Source organism: Abramis brama, assembly GCF_963993115.1.
Source record: "Abramis brama genome assembly, chromosome: 16".
NCBI lineage: Eukaryota > Metazoa > Chordata > Actinopteri > Cypriniformes > Leuciscidae > Abramis > Abramis brama.
The window spans coordinates 27,283,117-27,308,255 of record NC_139978.1 but is presented as its reverse complement, the minus strand read 5'-3'; the positions used below and the strand labels follow the sequence as shown (position 1 = coordinate 27,308,255).

Genomic DNA, 25,139 nt, shown 5'->3' with positions numbered 1-25,139 from the left:
TGTTTGCATGGCATCCCAGAATGCTTTGCTTTGTTTTTCAAGGTATCCCAGCATGCTCCGCACCTCGCTCCATTGGCAGCCAATCCTCACACTAATGGCGGGCTTTACACGATTAGCAGGCTTCTCTCTGCGGACCCATAAATTCAATTTAGCCTGAAATTTGTATTACATTTAAAGAAAGCAGCGAAAGAATGATTATTTCCCCTATACATAAATACACACATTTTGGGACGTACATACTCACGGTGTTTGTTTTGAAAACTCAAGTATTTTAGGAGTCAGCACGTGACATATATCTCTGGTGTGATATGTGAGTATGGCTTGCACGGTTTTCTGAGACTTTAAGTTCTGTGTTGTGGGTATATTCAGAGATGTTTTCATGTTGTTGAATAATACAGGCACAAATTGTGGGGTCTGAATGTTCAAAAGCCCCAAGCAATTGTGTCTCAACCACTGTACCGTTCTATTGTGTGAGCTGATGATATGAATGTGTAAAAGTTTGTGGCCAGTTAGAGCTTAAATTGATATTCCTCAGATATTCTGGTTTGAGTTTGTTCTTAACCCCAAACTCTAAATATTAAACCTCTGCAATTAATTGTGCTTGAACTAAAATTGGAGTAGTGGCTGCTGATAATTTCTTGGTGGGCATGTTTAATGTATAAAAATATTTAAAGAAATTTACCAAGCCCAACATTTTGAATGATAGTGTACTTTTTTTTTTTGAAAGACATACATTTCCAACATGGTAATTTCCATTACCGTGTTGAACATTCCATTACGGAATGTCCTAGATACACACAATTAAATTATATTTCTATAATTTTTGCACAATTAAACAGAATTAAAGCTCCATGATGAACCTTTGAAAAAAACGTTGTAGGGCAAAAAAGTCACAATCTTTGAAAAATTGATAGAAATTATTTTCACACAATAAATATTTTTAAATGTTTACAATTATTTCACTCTTTATTTAGATGATATTTATGATGAATACCTTTTTTTTTTTTAAATATTGAAATTCTGAGCCGGCCTCAAGGCAAAATTTCTTTGATGTGAAAGTTTGTTTATGAAGAACATATTTTTACCTTTGATACACTATTATTTTCTAATAAAATTGCAAATTCTGTTTTTTTTTTCCTGTGTATGTAAATGTGTGTGAAAGTGAACCTGTAATGTACCTGACTGAGTTTTTTGCTTGTTTCCACATTTTTTTAATGTGCCATATAAGAATTCTGCACACACAGATACACACACTGTATAATCCAGGTCACTCAATATATCCCAACCGTGGCAGTCTAAGGTTTCGCCCCGTATTAAATGGCCTGGCCTCAATAGCAAGCCCTTTGCGAGTGATTGAAGGAGGCCAGAGCCCGAATGATGTTCTGAGAGCCCATTAGAAGAATGGAAGGCTCTTTCCTTCAGTGAAACTGGAGCTGCGATAGAAGCGGGGGCCTCAGTTAGAGGTCAGTGGACAATAGAGAGCAAAGCTGCCATGTCAGGTTACACTCTCTCTGACACCTCCATAAGCTGCCACTCTGTCTCATCCGAGGCTCCTTATTGGTGGGCTGTTGATGTTTCGGGGCGGAGCTAAGAGATAGGGTTGTATAGAATGTATGAGGCCCTTAAATGACAAGACAACATGTTCTATCAGTGTGTCCAATGCCTCATTACACAGATAGACAGGTTGCAGAGGACCATCCTGGGATGACTTTAGGAGAAAGTGTAGTTGGAAGGGGCGTGGCATAGTAGTCAGTCGCTTATGATCTGTAATTTTAAAGAACTCTGATTGGCCAGACCATGAAAATGAGCTAACGAATCTGAATTTCTTTTCTGATTCAAATGTTTATCTGAATGCATTGTTCACACTCATGCACAAATTAAAGGCAATGCCTTATAAAACATCGTCCTCCGAGAAAGATTACTGTTGTTGTCTCTCTGTCAGTTTGAAGGATGTAACAAAGCTTTTTCACGGCTGGAGAATCTGAAGATTCACCTGCGGAGTCACACAGGAGAGAAGCCGTACCTGTGCCAGCACCCAGGCTGCCAGAAAGCATTCAGCAACTCCAGCGACAGGGCAAAGCACCAGCGCACACACCTGGACACTGTGAGTACATGAATACATTCATTCCTACTCAACCCCGAAGTTATTCAAAACACACAAAAACAAACACTGCTCTTTACTGACACCATCCTTAATATAGAAATTAGCAGTGTTGGGAAAATACAAACTTGTAGTCATGCTACTGACTTTATTTAAATAAATTAAGTAGTTACAAGAAGTGCTACAGTTTTTAGAATCATCTTAAAGATAACTTCATTCAAATAAATCACCCTCATTGAAGTGTAGCATTGAAGGTCTGATTTATTCTAATACATTTCAGTCTAAATGATTCATAGCACTGAAAATATGACTCATATTAAATCGGTTCATCCTAAAAGGTCATCACTTTTCATATACTGAGTTGGAAAGTTATTCTAATCAAAAGTTTATTTCAGTGATTAGGTCCTTTCTCATTTATAGCATTGGGAAACTCATTCATTCTAGTAAATCGGTTTGTTCTTCACTGTCCTAACTGTCATACGTGGAGTTAAATTTATTCTGGTGATTCGGCTCATCATAAATAGTCATCTCATATATGTGACCAGTCACATGGGTCAATTTTTTTGATTGATTTATGGTTTGTTAGGATAGGGCAATATTTGGCTGAGATTTGAAAATCGCCTTTAAAGTTGTCCATTTATGTTTGCGATTCTGCTGCATTCACTCACAAAAATAAATGTTTTATATATTTACGGTAGAAAATGTACAAAATATTTTCATGGAAAATGATCTTTACTTAATATCCTAATGATTTTTGGCATAAAAGAAAAATCGATAATTTTGACCCATACAATGTTTTGTTGGCTATTGCTACAAATTTACCTGTGCGACATGTGACTGGCATTGGATACTCTGGTTGCCAGAGAAGTATTGCATAATTGGACATTCATACTGTATAGGCTTGTAAAAACAGTGTTATTAATCAGGTATTGCTTACATAGGTGATGTGATGCTCCAAAATGTGTTAAGTGATTTTGTTATGACGTTGTAGTATTGCTAACTATTTTTCAAAAGATTATTCAGACTGTATTTGAACTTATTTAGCCTCTCCTAAACTAAACTAAAGGGAGATCCATGGAGGACCTTTAAGTTCAGAGCAAAAGTCCCAACCACTTAAGTTCCCAACCAAATGGACCTTACAAACAATCCCGTAAATGTGCTGTTTGCTGCCTTTCTTTGACCTAAATGTTAATTTTGCATGCACAAAACATACATACGGTTATGTCTCTATGGGTTGATGAGGGGAAACGCGTTATATCATACGCCGTTTAACACCACGCTCCGTTTGTGATAGCAACGACACATGGCAGAGAGAGGCAAGAACGTCTTGCATCCCACTCCAACCATGTGAGGAAAAATAAAAGTCAGGGAAAGACTTGAGCTAGTCTTTTCTCACTAACTGGCAGAACCCTATGCTGTATCACATCGCAGTACAGCTCCCGCACCGCGCTACCGCCACACTGCCACAGCCAATAAGACCCTCGACCCCAGATGCCCAGTGCTACACATTAACTTGCCTATGCGCCCTGTCACAGCCTTCCCACATGCCTCATATACAGTGAAAAAATCCCTCCGACTGTAATGATATTTATTCTTGACGGCCTTTTTTCTTTTTTCCATTCCTAAGCTTTCTCGTTTACTGTTTTTGGTGCGTTTAGACGGCAGGGGGATTATATGGCATTGCACAGTGAAAACAAATAAATGCGCAGAGACGAGCTGCCCTGCGAACGGCTTGTAAAAACAGTGTTATTTAGAGAACGAGGGAAGGTAGGAAAGGAGAGCTAATAAAGGAAGCCTATCCACTTTCACTTTAATGACTGCCTCTTTTCTAGAAAAAAAGAGCAGTGTAAAATGCATGGGAGAAAATCACCTCTGCATGTTTTGGAGTGTAAGAGTGTGTTTCAGTAAAGTTTAGCAGTGAGAATCATGTGTACACTGATATTTATGTGAAAACGCACGTTTCAGCACTTCAACGCTGATAAAATGTGCAAAATAACATAAACCACTGTAAGTGCTTGTACAGAACCTGTATACCTACACATTTACCGAACAATCTGTATTCTTCTTTCCTCTTCCTGTGTCCTCTCAGCTGAAAGGTAGGATACTGTCTTTCCTCTTGAGCTTTGACTATTTATTAACTCTCAAAATAAACAGTCATTGCACTTGTGTTTGTCCATTTACATTCATAGTGTAAATATTAAGGCTGATTACAGAAATAAAATGTATGCGGTGGATTTCAAAGTCTAGTTGTAAAAATGCTTAATTTTCTGATTGAATGCAATACTTTTAAATAAAGAAAGAATAATATTTTTAACCTAGAAATAGCTCAGAATATTAAATATTTTTTTATTCATTTTACATAATAATATTTCCTTATTCCTAAAACCTTCTATTTATTTCCATGTTTAAATAAAAATGAAATGTGGACATTGAATCATACTTTTTTGTTTTATATTTAGAAATGTATTTAAAACTAGTGACTTTACATAGACTTTCAATCTTAAAAACTGAATGTTTATTTTGGGAGTTCAAAATAGTTGCTTGTCTAAATTGTCATGTATTTTTAGTTTCCATGTGTGTTCATAAATGTTCTGCACTGTATTTAATGTCTCTTATAAACTGTTATTATAGCTACTCAATTATGAATGCTGACATAATGTAATGATTAATGTCTTTGTGTCCATAGCAGTGTGTTTCCATGTCCTCTTTGTGGCTGACCTGCGTATAATTATGATTCTTCGACTCATTGTGCATTTCCTGTTTCAGAAACCATATGCGTGTCAGATCCCAGGCTGCACTAAACGCTACACAGACCCCAGTTCCCTCCGCAAGCATGTGAAGATCCACTCTGCCAAAGAGCAGCAGGTGCGTAGGAAGGTAAGGATAAAAACATCTCAATTCTTTTCTTTATTTCCTCTGTACAAAAGATCTCATCAGAACATCAGAGTAAAATTAGCTCTTTGGCTCTTGCCATCGGCCTTGAGAAACTTTTCTAGTAGATATTTTTCATGGTCAATTGTGTCTTTTTCATGGCTTGGTGCAGTTGGTTCTACTTAGGATTGTCTTTTGAAAATGATTTCCCCAACAATAGATCAACTATGACCACATTTCAGCATCTACATGGTGAAGAGTGCATTCCTCATTAAAGTGGGTAATTATAAGCAGAATGGCCTCATTGTTGCACTGGTCTAAACGACAGCTGACTGATGCGTTCTTCTTGCTTGCCGTTGTAAGCGGAAACACATGTGAGCGTGTACCATTGTTAATAAGCTGTGCAGCGCTATACCCCAGTGGCCAGATGTTGTGGGCTGATGTCAAACAAACACTCCCACTCCATCTATCGCGAGCGACGCCTGTTATAGCAAGCTGCGGCACCGAAGCTCCTTTACGTTTGACGAATGGCTGGGAGTTTTGCACAAGGATCTCAACTGGAAAACGTGCGGTTTGTCCTCTTTCGTAATATTCGAGAACTGCAGCCCATTTGCGTGTAATTAAGACGTGTTTGTTTTATTTCTAATTTGCAAGTTTGTGAGCTTTTGTTTTGAAAATCTTAATTGCAGTGGAATTAAAATGACATAACACTTTCAAGTTGCATTTCACGGCTCATTTCGGGCTATTGTTTATTGCGAGGTATCGTCTCCAGATTCAGTCCACTCATCACGAATTCATGTGACCGAAGATAATTTTCCAGTTAAACAGAATTCCATGCTACAATCCAAGCTTTCAAATTCAGTCTAATAGTCCTAAACACATATGACTCCCCAAACTCTACACAAATGTCACGTAAAACGCATGATTACTCCCAGAACTTTGATTTTTGATTGAATCAGTCTTGCATGCTAGTCTCACCAACAAAAAAGACCTCTCCGCCTCTCTGAAGCTGATAACGTAGCGTCCCAACCTGTACTGACGATGGAGATGGATGTGGATGTGGGGTTTGTCCTTCCCCTCATCCCCTCATGTTTCCAATCAAAGGTTCCTGTTTGTGGTGAAAAACTGTTTCTCTCTAAGCTTTTCATTTCCTGCGCTGGCCGATGGGGCCTGTCAGCGATGAGTTTGTGTGTTTGTACGTTTTTTTAATTGGAGACTTTTGTTTCACACAGGTTTTTAATGTGATTTCATTCATGAGAACATCATGCTTTGATATATGTATCTCTAATCTTTTTTTTATTTAATCTTTTTTTTATCTTTTTGATTGACAGCTAAGGGCTTGCCCCCATTTAGAATCAGATGCTTTGAGTGAATGTCTGTCAATCCAGCATCTGCATGGCCCTGCCCCTTCCCAGCAATCCCACTGCCCTGCCACCTCTCAGCACTCTCTGAATGGGAAAGAAGGCCGTTCCCCAGCACTCGGGCAGGAAATTTACACAGGTAAGGCTTACTTTATCCTCTATATCTTCTAAGGGGGCCTCAAGATGATTTAAAATTATTTAAATTTAGACAAAACAATAAAAAAAAGAAAAAAAAAGGTTGAGATCCACTGCTCAATAGGCACTTTCGCACTTTCTTTTGATAGCGGTGTGAAGTGGGTGTGGCACAGAGAATCATGGATTATTTTTGTAATTAGTGGTGCTTGATAAAGCAAGCATCACTATTATTTTTGCTCATACCATGATTATTAAACTTGGGTGCAGGCTCTGTTTGTACTACGACCACAATGATATCTCAGGTCAAGTGGCTTGTTACTGTTTTTGCCTGCTGAAAATCTGGCCTATAAGCAACCACTTACAAACCACCCAGAACACCCTAGCAACCATCTAGCAATGCCCTGGTAACTACCCATAACAACCCAGCAACCGCATAACACACCCTATCATCGTTTTAGACAGTCACCACTCATATTTTCTTCAGAATCTAGTTCTAGTTCCAAATACGTTTATATAATCCTAATACTAATATTTTTACAGTAATCTGAAATGTATTTAAATAATTATATGAATGATTTTAAAGATAATGTTGATTGTAATTTTATACTTGATCTTGGAGATGAACTGCTGCTTTCCAAGCCTTGAGAGAAATGATTGTATATCTTGGTCTATAGCATCCATTACTGCTTGTTTTTGTAGGAGCATTTGCTGTCTAATTTATGTATCCTGGGATGTTTTGTAGAGATGGGTAGAGGACTGTTCCCTCCACCCTAGAATGTACTAAAACCCAGATGTGTTTAAGTGTACGCTCACTTGCAGAACCATTTATGTGATCCAAAACCAATAAGCTACGATTTAACAGCTCAAATGGACATGACAGAATAAAGGGGATTGTAATGTTATGAAGACCATATGCTATGATAATATTGCAAACAGCTGCAATGCACGATCTGCGTTAGATGTAAATTTTCCCATGCTACTTTCAATGTTATGCAATTCACACTAAATCGGAGCTAAAGGAGAGGACACTTACCTTAAAATACCCAGCTATAACTCATGGCTCTTTGATTTAGAGAGGGAGGTCAGAGGTGAAGGCTTTGCATGCTTTGTTTTGTGTTTGTTTTGCATTAGTTAAGCCACAGTAGTTATAGTCCTCCCTGTTAGTCATTTTTCTTGTTCTTTGGCTTGTTCTTGTCAAAATGCTGAACATACTGTGGTGCAATAGTTAGCAGAGGAGATTTCATAAAAAGGCCAATGCCAATGCCTGGAACACTAAAGGGATGAAAATTCTGTTAATATTTACAAACCTTTGTCAAAATGTCATTACATTTTATAGTCATTTTGATTCACAAATTGTACATACCTACAAACAAGCACAGCATACTTGGAGCTTCTTCTTTTTCTTTTTTTTAATGTCACATTTTAAATTGGTATTTGTATTAGAAAAATCGCAATAATTGTTTCCCCCCTAAATAACCAATTATTCAAACTTTATTTGAATGTTGTCACTGACACAAGGGGCTACATTTGTAAATGAAAACAGACGTTAATTTATCGTCTCATACTAGTGTATTCTAAGCCTAGAGAAATACTTTATTGAAATATCTTTATTGGCATGAACTGGGCATTTACAGTATTTACAAAATACATAGCCATAGCCTACTTTAAGTAGGCCAGAACGTTAATTAGGTAGAGATGTACATGTAATTCAGGGGGAAATAAAGCAAATACATAACAATGAATAAAAAAATATAACTTAAATTATAATAATATAAAAATATTAAACGTTCAGTAAATTGATTTAAAAAAAACTGTTGGATGGGATGGATAAAAGGTGGATAAAAATGTTATTATTTTATATTCTTACACATTCTTTTAACATGTATTGATAATAGCAAACTTCATTTGAATGCTTTATAGGCAACATCACATGCAATATAATATAGGCTAACATAATAGTAGACCTAAAATATAGGTTAATATAGTTAATAATTTCTTAATTCCACACTATTGTCATTCTTAATTCAAAATAATGTATTAATAATATCCATTTGTGAAAATACAAGATTTCTATGGTCATGCAGGTTTGTTTATGCATTAAATTTGTGGCCACGAGAAATAGATGAGGTTTAAAGGCTAAGGGAAGAAGGAGGTGGGAACTGTCAAACACAACATAAAGTCCAGGCCTGGTCCTCTCTTGTCTTGCACTGTTGTCACTCCTCCTTTTATCCTCCTGGAGCTCTTCCGTGATACTCGAGACCGCTCATTAGCACTCGCTCCACCGGCCTCGCTCCCGTCCCACGGCTCTCGGCCCCGCCCTGCTTGCCACAGTGTTGTTCCCTCAATGTCATATCTCGAGGCCACGACTTCACATCGTGTGGCTGAACATGAACTGAACTGAACATGTCCCCTCCCGGTCATTGTACATGAGAGTAAATGATGACAAAAAAAAACTATGTGTGAACTATTCCTTTAAGAGCAGCGATTCAGTCAAGAGGAATGTAGAACAGACCCTAAATGTATGTGTGAGGGTAATTTGAAGGACAATTGTAGAACTCCCCATCTCTAAAGCATCCTTGTACAAAACACACTTTGCACTGCAACAGCTTAAATCACCCCCAACGTGTGCCAGGGGAAAATAGACGTCCTGGCTTACACCGTCTCTCATTCGCTCAGTTCAAAGGAGATAAGTTGTTGCTTCAATGTGCAAATGTCTTTAGCCTGAAGGACCTGTTATGTTACTGTGGCTGTTTGTTCTTGTTTAGAGCAGAAGTTGTGGTTGGGTCTGGCCAAGATGCCTGCATTTAATGTTCCTGATGTTTCTGCCTCTCCCTATGCTTTGTTCCGGGGCCAGTAGAAAAAGCAAAGCAAAGCAGAGAGCGGGTACCTCTGTCATTTTGTAATTTGCACGTATAAAGTGCGATCTAGTCCTGTGCCTTTGTGTAGGTTTGCATCTGGCTGTTACATACAATTTTGTGCATTCTCTGTGGCATACAGTATGCTTTGCATGACTTCATTATATTGTGATAAAATAATATATATATATATATTATATATATATATATATATATATATATATATACATTTTATATCATACTATATATTTGATGTATTTTTGTGTTTCATGTATTTATATTTTTTACTACAAATTATATCACACGAATACATATATATTGATATATTGAATATAATATATTCTTGAAATATATATATATATATATATATATATTATCTAGAAATTCCCGATTACTCTCAGCCATTAGAATCTGATTCTGCCTCCTGGTGGACTCCCCCGCCCATCTTTCCAGCAGATAACAACTAAAGCAATCATGGCCATTACTTGTTGAATGCTTCCCAGTCTGGTAGCAGATGTTAGGGCTAAAGGGGAAAGCATTTAAGGACTTTGATTGATGATTTCGGGTAATGAATCAAGTTTGTAACCAGTTCAGAAAACTGTCAGATAGGCCCCGCTTCCACTGTAAAGCAGTTGGAGAGGAACACAAAGAGAAGGGGTGCTAGGACGAGCCGCTGAGGACTGTCAGTGCACAGAGGGCTTCTGGGAAAACAATTACTGGGCAAATCCAGAGGAACACATTAACAGCCGGAGCAACCGGGAAAAGTGTCCGCCTGTCAGTCTCTCAGGCTGCACAAGAAGCCCGGGGACGGAAGAAGCCCCTTTACAGAACGAGCAACTATCATTTTCACCTGGCTTGGTTTGCATACAGTAGTATAATCTATGGTGGGATGACATTTGGACCAGTTGGATATCTGATCTATGTCTGTTATTTCCATTATAAACTGTGGATGGAGTTGATGTATCTTCTGTTTTTTTTTGCTTCAAGGTTCTGTGTCCTTGGCTGAAGATCCAGCCCAACTGTTCCATTCATTTCAATGCAAGTAGCTTATAGTAGATCTGTCTCTACTTGTTATTTCTGCCGTTCCATTAAAATTTATCCGATCTGTCAAAGATATGTTCAAAATAGCAATAGTCAATCAAATCCATTCCGCACGGCAACATAAATTATGTATCGTAAATTGCTAACAGCACAGAACATTTAAATTCATCCAAAGGGCCTTGGTGAGTTTTGTGTTGTCATAACAAGCGCTTGTTGCCATTAAGGGCTGTTTTGTGGAGATTTAATTTGGTCAATGTGCCGTTCTTGAGGGCTCCTTGAGGTTTATCAGGCATGTTTTGCACATTAGTTTTGTTTGTCTTCCAGGCCTGTACGCCGGCTCCAGCACGACACACAATGGAGCCCCACTTGAGTTGCTCTCTTCTGGACCTGACCTGCCCCCCAGGCAGCCCCGCCTGGACCGCGACATTGGCAGCCCCCACCATCTCTCCCCGCTGTCTGGCCTCGAGAACACCCGGGAAGGGTGAGTACCTATCCCACCGAGCATCATGTTTACTCCCAATTGCTCTGACATACACGTAGGTTGGATGAGATCAATAAAGATGATGTCAGATTGGATAAAGGTTGTCATCACATTTACAGATATCACTGTAGTTATTGTTAAAGTGGCTCTGTTCCAGTTAGTAAGCAGTGACAAAAAGGCTGTTCTGAACTCTTTTGACCAAATTCTAAGTCAGCATTGCGTGGATCATTTTAGGAAAAGGCAATCCCACAATGCATTGCAATATGCTCTGTGAGCAGTCCATCCAAGATGTCTGACAAGTGAGAAAAAAAATGTTGATTATACTTTAATATAATTAAAAATTACTGGATAATGATTCACTCAGTAATCACTTGTTTCATTCCTGAATGAATCAGTGTTTTTGAATGAATCATTTGAGGGTATGATTCGTTGACTTACTCAGAAAGACAGTTACTTATTTCTTTTCTAAGAATTAATCATCAGCTGAATTCAGAATAATATAGCATACTCCTCTTACTGTCTTTGCCATAAAAAGACATAGTACAGATACTAGTGGTGTGTTATTATGCTGAATCCAGCCTCTGATTTTGGTTGAGTGTATGATTCATTGATTCACTTTTAAAGACAGTTACTTGTTTTGATCTGGAATGAATCAGTGGTTTTAAACAAATAATTGAGTAAATGATTAGTTGACTCACTCATAAAGATTGTCACTTGTCTAATTCCTGAATGAATCAGTGTTTTGAATGAATCATTTGAGTTTAATAATTGAATCACTCAAAAAGACAGGGTCACTTGTTTCTGTCTGGAATGAATCAGTGGCCGAATTCAGAATAGAATACTAGCCTACTATTACTATACTATTTTCTGGTCGAATAAATCTGTTTAGTTGATTCATTGACTGTTGTTTACAAACTCACTCAAAGACTCATTTGTCGCCACTGGTGTTAACCTGCAGAAAGAGTCTCTGAAAAATCTTCACCAATAATACACAGACTGACCATCTGTCTGAAAACTACAAAAAAGCACCTTCCTTGATGTCATCTTATTGCTTTGGAATAGCTAGTCACATCCGGGGTCTTGTGAATATTGCAATGCAGTGAGGTTTTTCTCATAACAGGAGATTTTCTTTGGAAATCTGTGCCGTTTAATGTTTTTTTCACTGTGTGTAAGAACCATATTGATTTAGGGGCCTGGATTTATTTACTATCCAAAGCACCACCGGCAGATTGTTCCCTTGTCCATACGGAACGTTTGTTTTCATTGTAACACTCTCCCAAAGCACACACCCTACGACGAATTTAATGCTCGTCCCTTGCTCTGACTTCAGTGTGTATTTATCCAGCAAATCCAGGTTGAACCAATGTCACCTTAACACAACATAAACCAGTTTGGAGGTGTCAGTGTTGTGTAAGTAAAGCAGAACTGTGTTCCCAAAAAAGATTTCCAAACACACCTCTGTTTCTCTCTGTCCTCAAGCTGTGATTAGTTTTCTGGAAAGCTCAGAGAAGGAATACAATGAAGTCTAATATGTCCCCAACAGGACTGAGGCATGTTTCCCATTAAAAAACCATGATTTCCCCCTGGACCAGCAAAGTAGAACTGCAAATCCAATGTGTCATCAAGACGCACTGTTTGTATAGTGACAAACAGAAATGCTGGAAATGAGATAGAGAAAAGGAGAGAAAATACATCTGTTCTTTTTAAGCACCAGATTTAAATTAGATTTTTCTGTTCTTTATCATAGTTAAATGAAAGCAAAAGTGCAGTGTTAAAGGGTTAGTTCACCCAAAAATGAAAATTCTGTCAGTAATTACTCACCCTCATGTTGTTCCAACCCCGTAAGACTTTCGTTCATCTTCGGAACACAAATTAAGATATTTTTGATGAAATCTGAGAGCTGGCTCACTCCTTCATAGGCTTCTATGTAATTTCATCTGCCGACCCAGAAAAGTTAGTAAAGACATCGTTAAAATAGTCCAAGCGACTAAAGTGGTTCAATCTTAAGTTAATCAAGCAATGAGAATACTTTTTGTGCGAGAAAAAAAAAAAAACGACTTTCTGGGTTGTATGTCAGAATGTAGACTCACTATTGGCTGACGCTGGTCATGTGTGTGATGTGTGTGATGCTGGCCAATAGTGAGCCTACGTTCTGACGTACAACCTAGAAGCGCTGCGCTGTTACACAGAAGAATATGAATCTGTTTAGTATAATATATTATGTATATGAATAATATTATGAATAATAATATTATGAATAATTTGTGTTCCGAAGATGAATGAAAGTCTTACGGGGTTGGAACAACATGAGGGTGAGTAATTACTGACAGAATTTTAATTTTTGGGTGAACTAACCCTTTAAGTAAATTAACTAATTTCACCCACATCCGAGAATAGAAACTTATTCAAGAGCTTGTAAACAGCATGACTCTATTGAAACGACAATCCTGTTCTTTTTCTCTTCCTGTTTGCTCAACTGGTAGAGCATTGCGCTAACAACGCCAAGGTTGTGTGTTCGATACCCAGGCAAAACAAAAACATGTATACTTTGATAAAATTTCCTGGCAAAAAAAGATTTACACACTTTAACAGTTCATTCAAAGTGACGTTTTTGTTAGTATAAGCCCATTGGATACATCAATTTCTAGCAAAAATACTCGAGCGCCCATGAAATGTGCCCAGGCAGCATTGAGTTGTCATGTTGTCCCTCTGGAAGGTGATCTGTTTTTCCAGGTCGCAGAAAGAACAAAAAAAAAAAGCTCAAGAAAATTAGCGAGCCGTTTTAAAGCTCCACAAACAATTACTGCTACTTGGAGAGGAATGAGAGCTGAACGAAACCGGCTCAGGGGATACTCATGTAACACTATACGCTATTGCACTGAAGATCACGATGACATATTCAAGGCTCTGCCTTTCACTGACGCTGAAGGTCAAAGTCTGTGAAAACGTAAGATTATACACAAAGCATGAGATGAAGGTGGACGTGAACTTTTTTTGGAAGTAATGAGTATATGTGGAACTTGAAACATAAAAGTATTTTATCCACCTAGTAAGTCAAGTGTCAGCTGTAATAAAAGAGCTTCCTCATGCAGTCGCGCTGACAACGTAGCATTAAGAAAATGGCCGTCGTCTTGTTTGCGGAAGTCATTAGAGTTGGGGTTCCTGATCAAAAATGTGTACGCACATATAGCACGCTTTATGCCGTCCATCCAACGCAACATCTTTGCCAGGACCTACAACTAACCAGGTATGAAACGTCTACTTACATTTGAAGATGGAGCATTTTGATTTACGTTTAAAGCCTAGAGTATACACTCGGCTTCCAAAGTCAACAGCAGCTGCCGCTCTTGTTTTTCCCAAATGGTTTAGCAGGACGTTAAACATTTTGACAAAATTATCTAACTTGCTTGACTCCACTGCTGCAGCCTCTGACCTCATTGCTAAATGTGTTTACCCTGGCTGAAATGGCCCATTTAGACTCCTTTTACTTCGCAAATACTAGTGTCATTTTCTGAAGCTAATATTAAAAAATATGCCAGTGAAAATACATCTAGCGGTCTCCGTTGTGTGGAGTTTGAGATGCAGGGAGGCAGAAGTGTTCGTAGCTGTGGAACGTGTTCACCAGCCTGGAGGGCTTAATGGGTGGCATCGGCACCTCAACATGTTTTGTAGGTGACAGTTTTACAGTAAAATTACAAATAGCTGATCCTGGTGTTCCTTAATGGTAATTAGAAACAGGTTTGTATTAATGAGAGGATATAAAAAAAAAAAAATCCATATTTTTTTTTATGGGAGTAAGCTTTGGGGTTGGTAAGATTTTTAATGTTTTTAAAAGAAGTCTTTTATGCTGACCAAAGCTGCATTTATTTCTGTCAAAAATACAGTAGCCTACATACTGTGAAATAGTATTATGATTTAAAAGAAATGTTTTCTATTTTAGAATATAATTTATTCCTGTGATGCAAAGTTTCATTACTCCAGTCTTCAGAGTCACATGATCCTTCAGAAATCATTCTAATATGCTGATTTGGTGCTCAAGAAATATTTCTTCCCATTTTCAATGTTCAGTGCTGCTTAATTTTTTCTTTTTTTTGGAAACCTTGATACACTACCATTCAAAAGTTTAGAGTAAGTAGATAAAAAAGAAGAAGAAATTAACTATTTTATTCAGCAAGGACACATTAAATTGATCAAAGTGACAGTAAAGACATTTATATGACAGTATAATAAATAAATAATAAATTTGTCTTTTGAACTTTCTATTCAAAGAATCCTTTTTAATTTTAGTTTTACTTATTAAAATATCAAGCAGCAAAAACTTTTTTAACATAATAAGATCCATTACTAATAATTGAGCACCAAGTCACAATAATAAATTATATTTTAAAATTGTAAAGTGTATTTTTTAACTGTATTTTTGATCAAATAAATATTAATCAGTAGTATATACATATATGTTGCGCTTAGTCTCATAAGTCTCGTAAAATATAGTCATAAAAACTCTAATTCCTTGAAGTTGAGTCCATTTCTGTAGTTTTCAGTATCACCCCCTGATCTTAACAGTAGCTACACTGACACATTGTATCTTAAGCTAATTCCCCCGCCCGACTGCATATTGAGCGTTTGAGCAGTTTAGCTTTTGAGTGTTTAGAAACAAGCTAGAGGCTCGGATCAGTAAGGGCCTGATCTCTCACGAGTGGCTTTAGTTTGCTAACCAGAACCAGAAAGGTTCCCACCAACCCGTGCCAAGCCAGCGGCCAGTTCGATCTTCAATCAGAAGAGCTTACTGCGAGGCAACTGGGATATCCATGCTCACTCATACACGCCGTCTCCCAGCGGAGCACAACCTGACAGGTGAGACAAGACAAACTGGGAACAGAGCACTCATCTTCATGAATCTTCATTCAAAAGGGATGTGAGGGGAAAAACTCCCATCTTGATCTATTTTGTCTCCAGCCGACTCCAGGAGGATTTGTGTCTGTTTGAGCATAAGGATTGCCTTGCCTCTGAAACCAGCACCTCTGTTGCACGATTTGTAAGGTCTTTGACCCCTCTAACAGGGATTAAACTGGAACATGACACTATGGGTTTGCAATAGAGTCAACGACAGAGCTTTTCATGAAACTCGCAGCATGTATTTAATAACAGTATTATTCCATCATCCAAAATGTAACTTTTCAGTGTGTGTAGGCAGTGTAAACTTAACTTCAAACCCCCAATGCATGGTTTGTTCACTTCAATCTGTGATTTTTATGTGTGCATGCGTGTGGTCAAAGTTGCTGTGTCCCACTTGGACCGCTTTTCTTTGATCCTTTTGGTGGTTACTTTTGGAGCCAGACGTAAAGTAACTGTGTTCTTTAACATGGAGCACGTCCAGTGAATCATATTCAGAAGAGTCACGTTCACTCAGTGGTGTCTACTCTGTGCTGAGTAAGGACTTACTCATGTCAATTGAGTGAAGCTCTGGGATATTCACACAAGTTCCCATAGAGTCACATTCACTGAATCACAGTCAGCATTAAACACTTTGCTGTTATTACTCAATCTTCTACTTTGAAGAAATACCATTTGTAAACACTTTGTTCACAAGCAAACTATTAAGGGTTTGGTCATTATTCTTTGAAGTCCCTGTGAAGTCGACTTTTTCTAGCTAGTGGAAACCAAAGTTTCCTACAGTATATCCCATCACTCTTAACTCAAAACACATAATGCCTAAAAATCTCCAGTAAAAACAATTTACCATTACACAATTCCCCATCATGCATCTTTCTGATTCTGAGTGTTGTGAATGTGGTTATACTGTAATTTGTTTATTTATTTTTATTTTATTTTATTTTAAACCTCAATTGCATGGAAAGTGGCATGTTTGTGCTGAAAATTATAATTATTTAAAGGCCCACTAAAGTGCCTTGAAATGCGCAGCATTATTCAATGTGTTGACATAATTTCCACTGAAACAGGAAGACAGGGCGGGACATATCAAACAGCTCCTCCCCTTTTAAATAAAAGCCAATAGCGTTTCCTTTATATCACAGCTCGGTCGTTGAACTCGGTAAAGCCAAAGTTTCCTCCTAATCTCTAATGGTTTCTCATCCTAATCTCCTAATATAGAATTCAAATAGGTCCGATATGTTTTGTGGTCTGCACCGACTCGCGCATATGTTCCATTCTGTGCTATCATATCTCAGGCCCGGAGCAGACTGTGTGCGCACTGTGGCGGTTCGTGTGACACTAACACAAAACCAGACTTCATTCCCCCCAATGGAAAGCATATTTACACTGTCTGAATCGTTCCCTATCTCCTATATATTGCACTGTGTGCCATTCACCATGTAGAAAATAGTAAATGTGTGAACAAGGGACCGATTTTAGCCGCAGCTTCAGCATCTATTTATAATGTAGGGGGCACTTTAGATTCTAGAGAGCATTTGATTGGACAGAAAATCGGATGAGAAGCTGAAGTGCAGCGTGATGTCATCAAAATCATTGATCCATATTGGCAGAAATGAGAGACTGTAAGTTTTGAATGCTTCTAAATGCGAATTTTGTCATTGTTTTGGAGCACACTAGTTTAACATATTCATACTAAAAGCCAAAAAACTTAAATTTCGATTACATGGGGACTTTAAATATGCCTTTAGTAACCACTAAACCACTGCATAAAAACGGATTGAATTTTATTGCAAGTAGTTGGCAATAAGATACAGTTTTTTGCAATACAAACACTGTGTGCTAGAAGTAGCCTAATATTGTGAAATCATAATTTAAAATCACTGTTTTTTAGATTAATTTAATTTAAAATATAAGTTCTTCCTGTGATGGCAACGCTGAATTTTCAGCATCATTAATCCAGTATTCAGTGCCACATGATCCTTCAGAAATCATTCTAATATTCCGATTTTTTCAGGATTCTTTGATGAAAGAAAAGTTCAAAAGAACAGCATCTATTTGAAATAGAAATCTTTTAGAACAATGTAAAAGTCTTCCAGCATCAGTCCTCCATCTCAACTGGACTTTTCTTTCCTTATAGGGAGGTTTTAAGTGTTATACTTGAGCAAGCCAAATGCTTTTTATATCACTTTGGTGAACATGAACTTTTGGATGATCCATAGGTCAGCGGCCATATAAAGCTCTTATGACGTGAGAGACAGGCGGTATAGTAAAAAAAAACGAGTCTGCAAAGGTGAAAGCAGATGATCAGTGAAGGTAAATACCGAAGGGAGATATTAATCCTGCATATGAAAGATTCCCCTCATTCCTGGAGCCTTAGCGAGCTGCAGCTGGCAGTGATTATAGCATGATTCACTTTAGCTGCACATAGAGGCTGCTTGTAAAAATATGAACAGTATAACTGTTTCCTGAGCTTGTGCTGACAGCAGCTCCCAGGGGAACGCTGCCGCCGTGCTCTCGCAGAAACACATGCGCCTCACGTCACGTCAGCGACTATCGGAACCGCTTTCCTCATACAAACACAAGCTAGCCCGCTAACGCTAATTCCTTTGCTGCATGCCTTGTGAAATATGTTAGTGCATTAGACTTTGAGGCTGTGTGAGGAGAGCCCTGTGACTCATGGGGTTACATCCGAGCACAGTTAAAACAATTTGTGGATTATTAATTTTTTTTAATGCACTTATGATGAAACCAAGTCCTTGGAATGTGAATTTGGCTAACAGTGAAAAACGACATAATGGTCTTACAGATGTAACAGCCAAGGAAGTCCTTATCAGATTCTGGGCAAATGAACAATGGGAAACATCACTCCCACATGAGGCCTGGAGCATAAATAAAAACCAATTATCATGTCATTGGAGTCCAAATTCTACATTAGCGCTTTGCTAGGTCTTAAATCTGTGGATACAAAAAGACAATTTAAATGCTATTTATTATGTGTATGTTTAAATGCACTTAAAGGTGCACTCATAACGAAAGGCCTGTGCCTTTTCTTTTAAAATAGCCACTATGCTTTAGTTGCTGTCAAAGCAATTAACATAATTTGCTGCTTTCTTGTCAGTTGCACATGATATTAAGGGGAGGGACATTCTCATTATAGAGAGCAATTAATTGGACAAAAATTGGTGTAGTCATCAGGTTCATTTTCCTTGATAAGAAAGACTGATATGAATGTGTACAATACTGATCAAAGTTTGGGGTTGGTGAGATTTGTTTAATGTTTTTGTAAGAAGTTTCGGTTACACATTATTTTAAGGTGTCATTGTTACAGTGTAATTAAATATTTAAGTACTGAGTAATTAATTAACAACATGTACTTACTATAGGGTTAGGGTAGGATTATGGTTTGGTTGAGGGTTAGTTACATGTAATTATGCATAATTTACTGTTACTGCTATGGTAAGTACATGTAACATACAAGGACACTGTAAAATAAAGTGTTATCAAAGTATAAATATTATTACAATTCCAAATAACTGTTTTCTATTTTAATACATTTTAAAATTGTATTTACTCCTGTGATGCAAATCAGAATTTTCAGCATCATTACTCCAGTGTTCAGTGTCACATGATCCTTCAGAAATAATTCTAATTTGCTGATTTGGTGCTCAAGAAAGATTTATTATTACTATCAATGTTGAAAACGCCTCAGTTACGACTGTAACCTCGGTTCCCTGAAGAGGGAACGAGCGTTGCGTCGAGATTGACGCTATGGGGAACGCCTTGCGTGATGATGTCTTGAAGCACATGTAAAATCAGTCCAATGGTGTGGCGGAACGTCAGAGGCGGGTGACGTCACGTACCAGGAAACTATAAAGCCTGCCCGAAAACAGAAAGCGAAAGCTTCGTAAAGTCTGAAGTAGTCGCTGACAGGCATGAAGGAGATATGGCAAGGTGACGCAACGCTCGTTCCCTCTTCAGGGAACCGAGGTTACAGTCGTAACCGAGGCGTTCCCTCTCAAGGGAACTCGCGTTGCGTCGAGATTGACGCTATGGGGAACGTCTTATACCAACGCCACCATAGCTGCAAATGTCTGTCCTGTGTGAAATCAAGTGAGCAGCACTAGGATGACAAAACCTGAGACCCTGGTGTAGAGTCCAGGTCCAACGAGTAAAATCTGACGAAGGTGTGCGGTGAGGACCAGCCTGCCGCATCACAAACATCTTGAATGGAAACTCCAGATATAAGGGCCTTGGAGGCCGCCATACTCCTTGTAGAGTGAGACCGGACAGCCAAAGGAGAAGGCTGTCCGGCCACCTCATAAGCAAGTGAAATGGCCTCAACCACCCACTTGCTCATTCTTTGCTTAGATACAGGGGACCCCTTATTTGGGGGCCCGAAACACACAAATAATTGATCAGTTTTACGCCACAGGGCAGCTCTGTGGACATAAGCATCTAACGCCCGAACAGGGCAGAGCAAATTATTTCTTTCCTGGTCCGCATTCTGAAAGGGAGGAGGACAGAAGGCCTGCAGAATAATAGGTCTAGCCACATTAGTGGGAACCTTTGGGATATAACCTGGCCTAGGATGGAGAAATGCTTTGACCATACCAGGTGCAAACTCTAAGCATGAGGGAGCAACTGACAATGCCTGTAAATCCCCTATTCTCTTGAGAGAAGAAATAGCGAGGAGAAAAAGAGCTTTCAGTGTCAGAAATTTGACCGGAACATCCTCTATAGGCTCGAAAGGGGCCAGGGAAAGGCCTTGGAGAGCAACAGCCAAATCCCAAGAGGGCACCCTGGAACGAGCTGCAGGCCTCAGCCTCAAAGTGCCACGAAGGAAACGAGATACCAGAGGGTCCTTCCCCACAGACATTCCACCCAAAGGAATGTGGTAAGCACCTATGGCCGCCACATAAACCTTTAAGGTGGACGGGGTTAGACCTGCAGTGAACCGCTCCTGCAGGAACTCCAGCACTGTACCAACTGGGCAGTTAACTGGGTCCAACCGACGGTCACTACACCAGGAAGTGAAAACTCTCCACTTCAGGGCATAAAGTTTCCTCGTGGAGGGAGCTCTGGAATGTAGAATGGTCTCTACGACCTCAGTCGAGAGACCTGACTCTATGAGCTGGGCCCCCTCAGAGGCCAAGCCCACAGCTTCCACAGTTCTGGTCGGGGGTGAAATATCGAGCCCTCCGCTTGGGACAGCAGGTCCCTCCTGATGGGTAGCTCCAGGGGAGGCCCGTCGAGGAGAGACACGAGATCGGGGAACCATACTCTGCCCGGCCAGCGCGGGGCAACAAGAAGTAGGTGAATCCGGTCCCTGCGAACTCTCTCCAGAACTCCCGGGAGCAGAGCAATCGGGGGAAAAGCATATAGACGTAGCCTCGGCCACGTCTGTACCATAGCATCCAGTCCCAGAGGAACTGGATGCGTGAGGGAGAACCAAAGTGGACAGTGAGACGTCTCTCGAGACGCAAACAGATCCACTTGTGCTCAGCCAAACACCCTCCATATCTGCTCCACCACCTCGGGGTGGAGCCTCCATTCCCCTGGCTTCAGTCTCGACAGAATGTCTGCTCCTAAATTCTGGTCCCCAGGAATGTAAGCTGCTCTGAGCGACAACAGCTTGTCCTGGGACCACAAGAGGATATGGCGTGCCAACTTGCATAATGGGCGTGAGCGCAAACCCCCTTGATGATTTATGTAGGCGACTACCGATGTGTTGTCTGTGTGAACTAAAACATGGTGTCCCCTGAGATCTGTGAGAAAATGCTTGAGAGCTAGAAATACAGCCAACATCTCCAGGCGGTTGATGTGCCATGATAGATGATGGTCTCTCCACAGACCCTGAGTTGAACGACCCTGTAGGATCGCTCCCCAACCCGTGAGGGAAGCATCCGTCGTTAGCATCTTACGACGACAAGGGGACCTTGGGACAGGAACCAAGGTTTCTTCCACATAGCCAGGGCCACGTAAGCAGCGCCGCGTGACCTTGATTTTGCGAAACGGGTTGCCCCTCGGGGAAAACCCCTTGGTCCTGAGCCACCACTGCAGGGGCCTCATGTGCAGTAGTCCAAAAGGTATCACGTTGGAAGCTGCTGCCATAAGGCCCAACAGTCTCTGAAACTGTTTGACAGTGAGTGACTGGCCTAGCTTTATACTCTTTACAGCTGCAAGGATGGACTCTATGCGTGGTGGAGACAGGCGCACCTGCATCGACACCGAATCCCAAACTACACCCAGAAAAGTGGTCCTCTGAAGTGGAGTGAGCACACTCTTCTTGGCGTTTAGCCGTAACCCCAACTCCTCCATATGTGCGAGAACAACATCTCGATGCCGAACCGCCATCTGATGCGACTGAGCTAGAATCAACCAATCGTCGATGTAATTCATGATGCAAATACCCTGAAGGCGCAGGGGCGCCAGAGCTGCATCCACGCATTTGGTGAAAGTGCGGGGTGATAAAGCTAGACCGAATGGAAGAACTCGATATTGGTAAGCTTTGCCCCCGAAAGCAAACCTCAGGAACTTCCTGTGATAAGGACGGATGGAAACATGGAAATATGCGTCTTTGAGATCTATCGTGACAAACCAGTCCTCGGACCTGATCTGTGGCACGATCTGTCTCAGTGTTAACATTTTGAACTTGAGCTGCATAACTGACTCGTTTAGAACTCGAAGATCCAGAATGGGACGCAATCCCCCGTCCTTTTTTGGAACTAGGAAGTACCGACTGTAAAACCCGGCTTCCCTGCTGGAGGGAGGTACATATTCTATGGCCCCTTTCTCTAACAGAGTGTTCACTTCCTGTTCCATAACCAGAACCTGCTTGGGGGCCACCACTGTGGATAGGACCCCCATAAACCGAGGTGGGCGAGACCCAAACTGTATTTGATACCCTTTTTCTACGGTCTGCAGGACCCAACGAGAAACATTTGGCAGTAGCTTCCACGCTGTCAAAGATTCTACTAGAGGTACCAGTCTCACGAGACTGGTTTCTGGATTTTGTTGTTGTTGAATAGTCGGTTCGTCGCCCTGTAATGGCGCACCGGCAGGGAACGACTGAACGGACTGCTCTAATACCCTCCTTAGAGGGGGCGGGCATCTCGAGGCCACTACGTCTTCGGGTGGTCCTTGAGATATGTGCTCGCCAGAGACCGCTGCGCCCTGAAACACCAGAGGTGGCAGGGTTGGCAGAACGGTCCCCTGAGGGCACCGAAGAGAGACGGGCACCGTAAAAAGAGGTGTTGACCGCTCTACTTCGGGGGGGACTACCCTCATTTTCCTGAGCCCTCGAGCGTCAGGATTTCTTCCCCGCAGCCTTCTTGGCGATAATAACGGTCCGCAGATCCGTTCTACCCCTCGAAGGCTGCTGGGTTTGAGAGCGCCCTCCGTGTCCCCGTGATTTTTGTGGGGGAGCACGGGAGGAAACGCTTTGTTTCTGAGTGGCACGATGTGATGCATGTGAGCTCATTCTGGATGTGTGAGGCTGCTCCCGCTCAGCAGCCTCTTGATAAGAGCGGCGGGGAAGGAGTTTTTGAAGGGCAGCTGCCTGCTTAGATGCTTCTTGAAATTTCTCAACAGCAGAATTGACAGCATTACCAAAGAGACCTGACGTAGAAACAGGCGAATCCAAAAGAATATTCTTTTCTTTCTCTTTGATGTTACTGAGGTTGAGCCACAGATGCCTCTCAGTGGCCACCAGGGCTGCCATAGACCGCCCGATGGATTTAGCGGTCTCCTTGGTGGCCCTGAGAGACAAATCTGTGGCTCTACGAAGTTCACAAACAACCTCAGGACCAATCCCCCCGCCCTCATCTAGATCGCTCAATAATTCAGCTTGATAGGCTTGCAAAAGTGACATGGTGTGAAGACACGCTGCAGCCTGACCAGAAGCGGAATAAGCCTTGCCCACCAGAGAGGATGTCACTCTGACGGGCTTAGTGGGCAGAGCTGGAGCCTTTAGGGAAGATGCCGTCGCTGGAGAGAGATAATTCGCGAGCGTCTCCTCCACCTTCGGCATTTCCCCATAACCATACTCTTTATAATTAGAAATGGAAGAGTAATTGGATGTTTGTGCAGTTTACACTCTGTATGAAACCGGTTTCTCCCACAATCTCGACACCTCGGTGTGGAGATCGGGGAAAAACGGCAGGCTCTTGCGCTGAGGCTGTGATCTAGTTGGCAGGAAGCATTCGTCGAGCTTACTTTTAGAACGAACGTCCTGCCTATCAGCTGGCCACTCAATACATAATCTCTCAACTGCTCTAGTCACCACCTCTAAGAGCTCTTCAAATGCGTGAGACTGAGGTGGCGAATCCTCAGACTCAGCATCAATACTGACAACATCCAGCTCCTCAGAACTGGATAGTTGCAATATTGGTGCCTCTATCGGGGCGGAAGGAACCGCAACGCGTGCTTCCGAACCCCGAGAAGAGGCACTGGATCTATCAGGTGAAGGCTGAGATAGGGCTGGGCCCGTCTCAAACCCCGCTGATACATCCATTTGCGAACCCCAGGTCTGTGATCGGCGCCGTGCCTCGGCAGCGGCGGGACCAGAGCCCTGGGGAACGCGAGCCTGAGCGTCCCCGCTAAAGAACGCCAGGCGGGATCGGAGCGTACGCAAAGGGAGCACGTCACAATGCTCACAGCCAGCACCCTCGAGTGCTGACTGGGCATGCTCTTCACCCAAACAAGCAACACACAAAACGTGAGTGTCCCCACCCGTTAAATAACGCGGGCAGGGGTGCACACACTGTTTGAACTGCTGCTTGCTCGCCATGACTTTATATATATATATAGATATGATATAAAGCCAAACAACACCAAATAACGAGACAGATTTCACATAGAGCGCTACTGAAGACAGAGAAGCTTTCGCTTTCTGTTTTCGGGCAGGCTTTATAGTTTCCTGGTACGTGACGTCACCCGCCTCTGACGTTCCGCCACACCATTGGACTGATTTTACATGTGCTTCAAGACATCATCACGCAAGGCGTTCCCCATAGCGTCAATCTCGACGCAACGCGAGTTCCCTTGAAAGGGAACAGTTTTGCTGCTTAATATTTTTGTGGTTACTGTAATAAATCTTTTTCATATTTCTTTGTTAAACAGCATTTATTTACAATTGTTTTTCACAATGTAAATGTCTTTACAGTCATTTTTGATACATTTATTGTGTAATTGGTAAATAAAATTTTACTGAAAATTTACTGATTCACTCTAAAAGTGAATTTTATCAGATCAGGAGTAGACTAGCATATATACCTTTATTTATTCCATAAGGTTTTAAAAAAAAAAAAAGTAACAAAAGTGAACATATTTATAAATACTGATCTCATATATCATTAGCGAGACCGAACAGGCAGTAAAGTGCATTTATTTTTTTATTTCCT

At 40.7% G+C, this 25,139-nt stretch overlaps 1 protein-coding gene across 2 annotated transcripts in view; it reads left to right on the top strand.

The window, feature by feature from the left end:
- Positions 1–25,139, top strand: part of glis1b (GLIS family zinc finger 1b) — an 81,143-nt gene that overhangs the window by 52,286 nt on the left and 3,718 nt on the right. For both annotated transcript variants that reach the window (XM_084087222.1, XM_084087223.1), the window contains 4 exons: positions 1,943–2,104; positions 4,868–4,978; positions 6,304–6,472; positions 10,689–10,845. In XM_084087222.1, the coding sequence (XP_083943348.1) occupies positions 1,943–2,104; positions 4,868–4,978; positions 6,304–6,472; positions 10,689–10,845 (599 nt within the window). The remainder of the gene's footprint in view (positions 1–1,942; positions 2,105–4,867; positions 4,979–6,303; positions 6,473–10,688; positions 10,846–25,139) is intronic.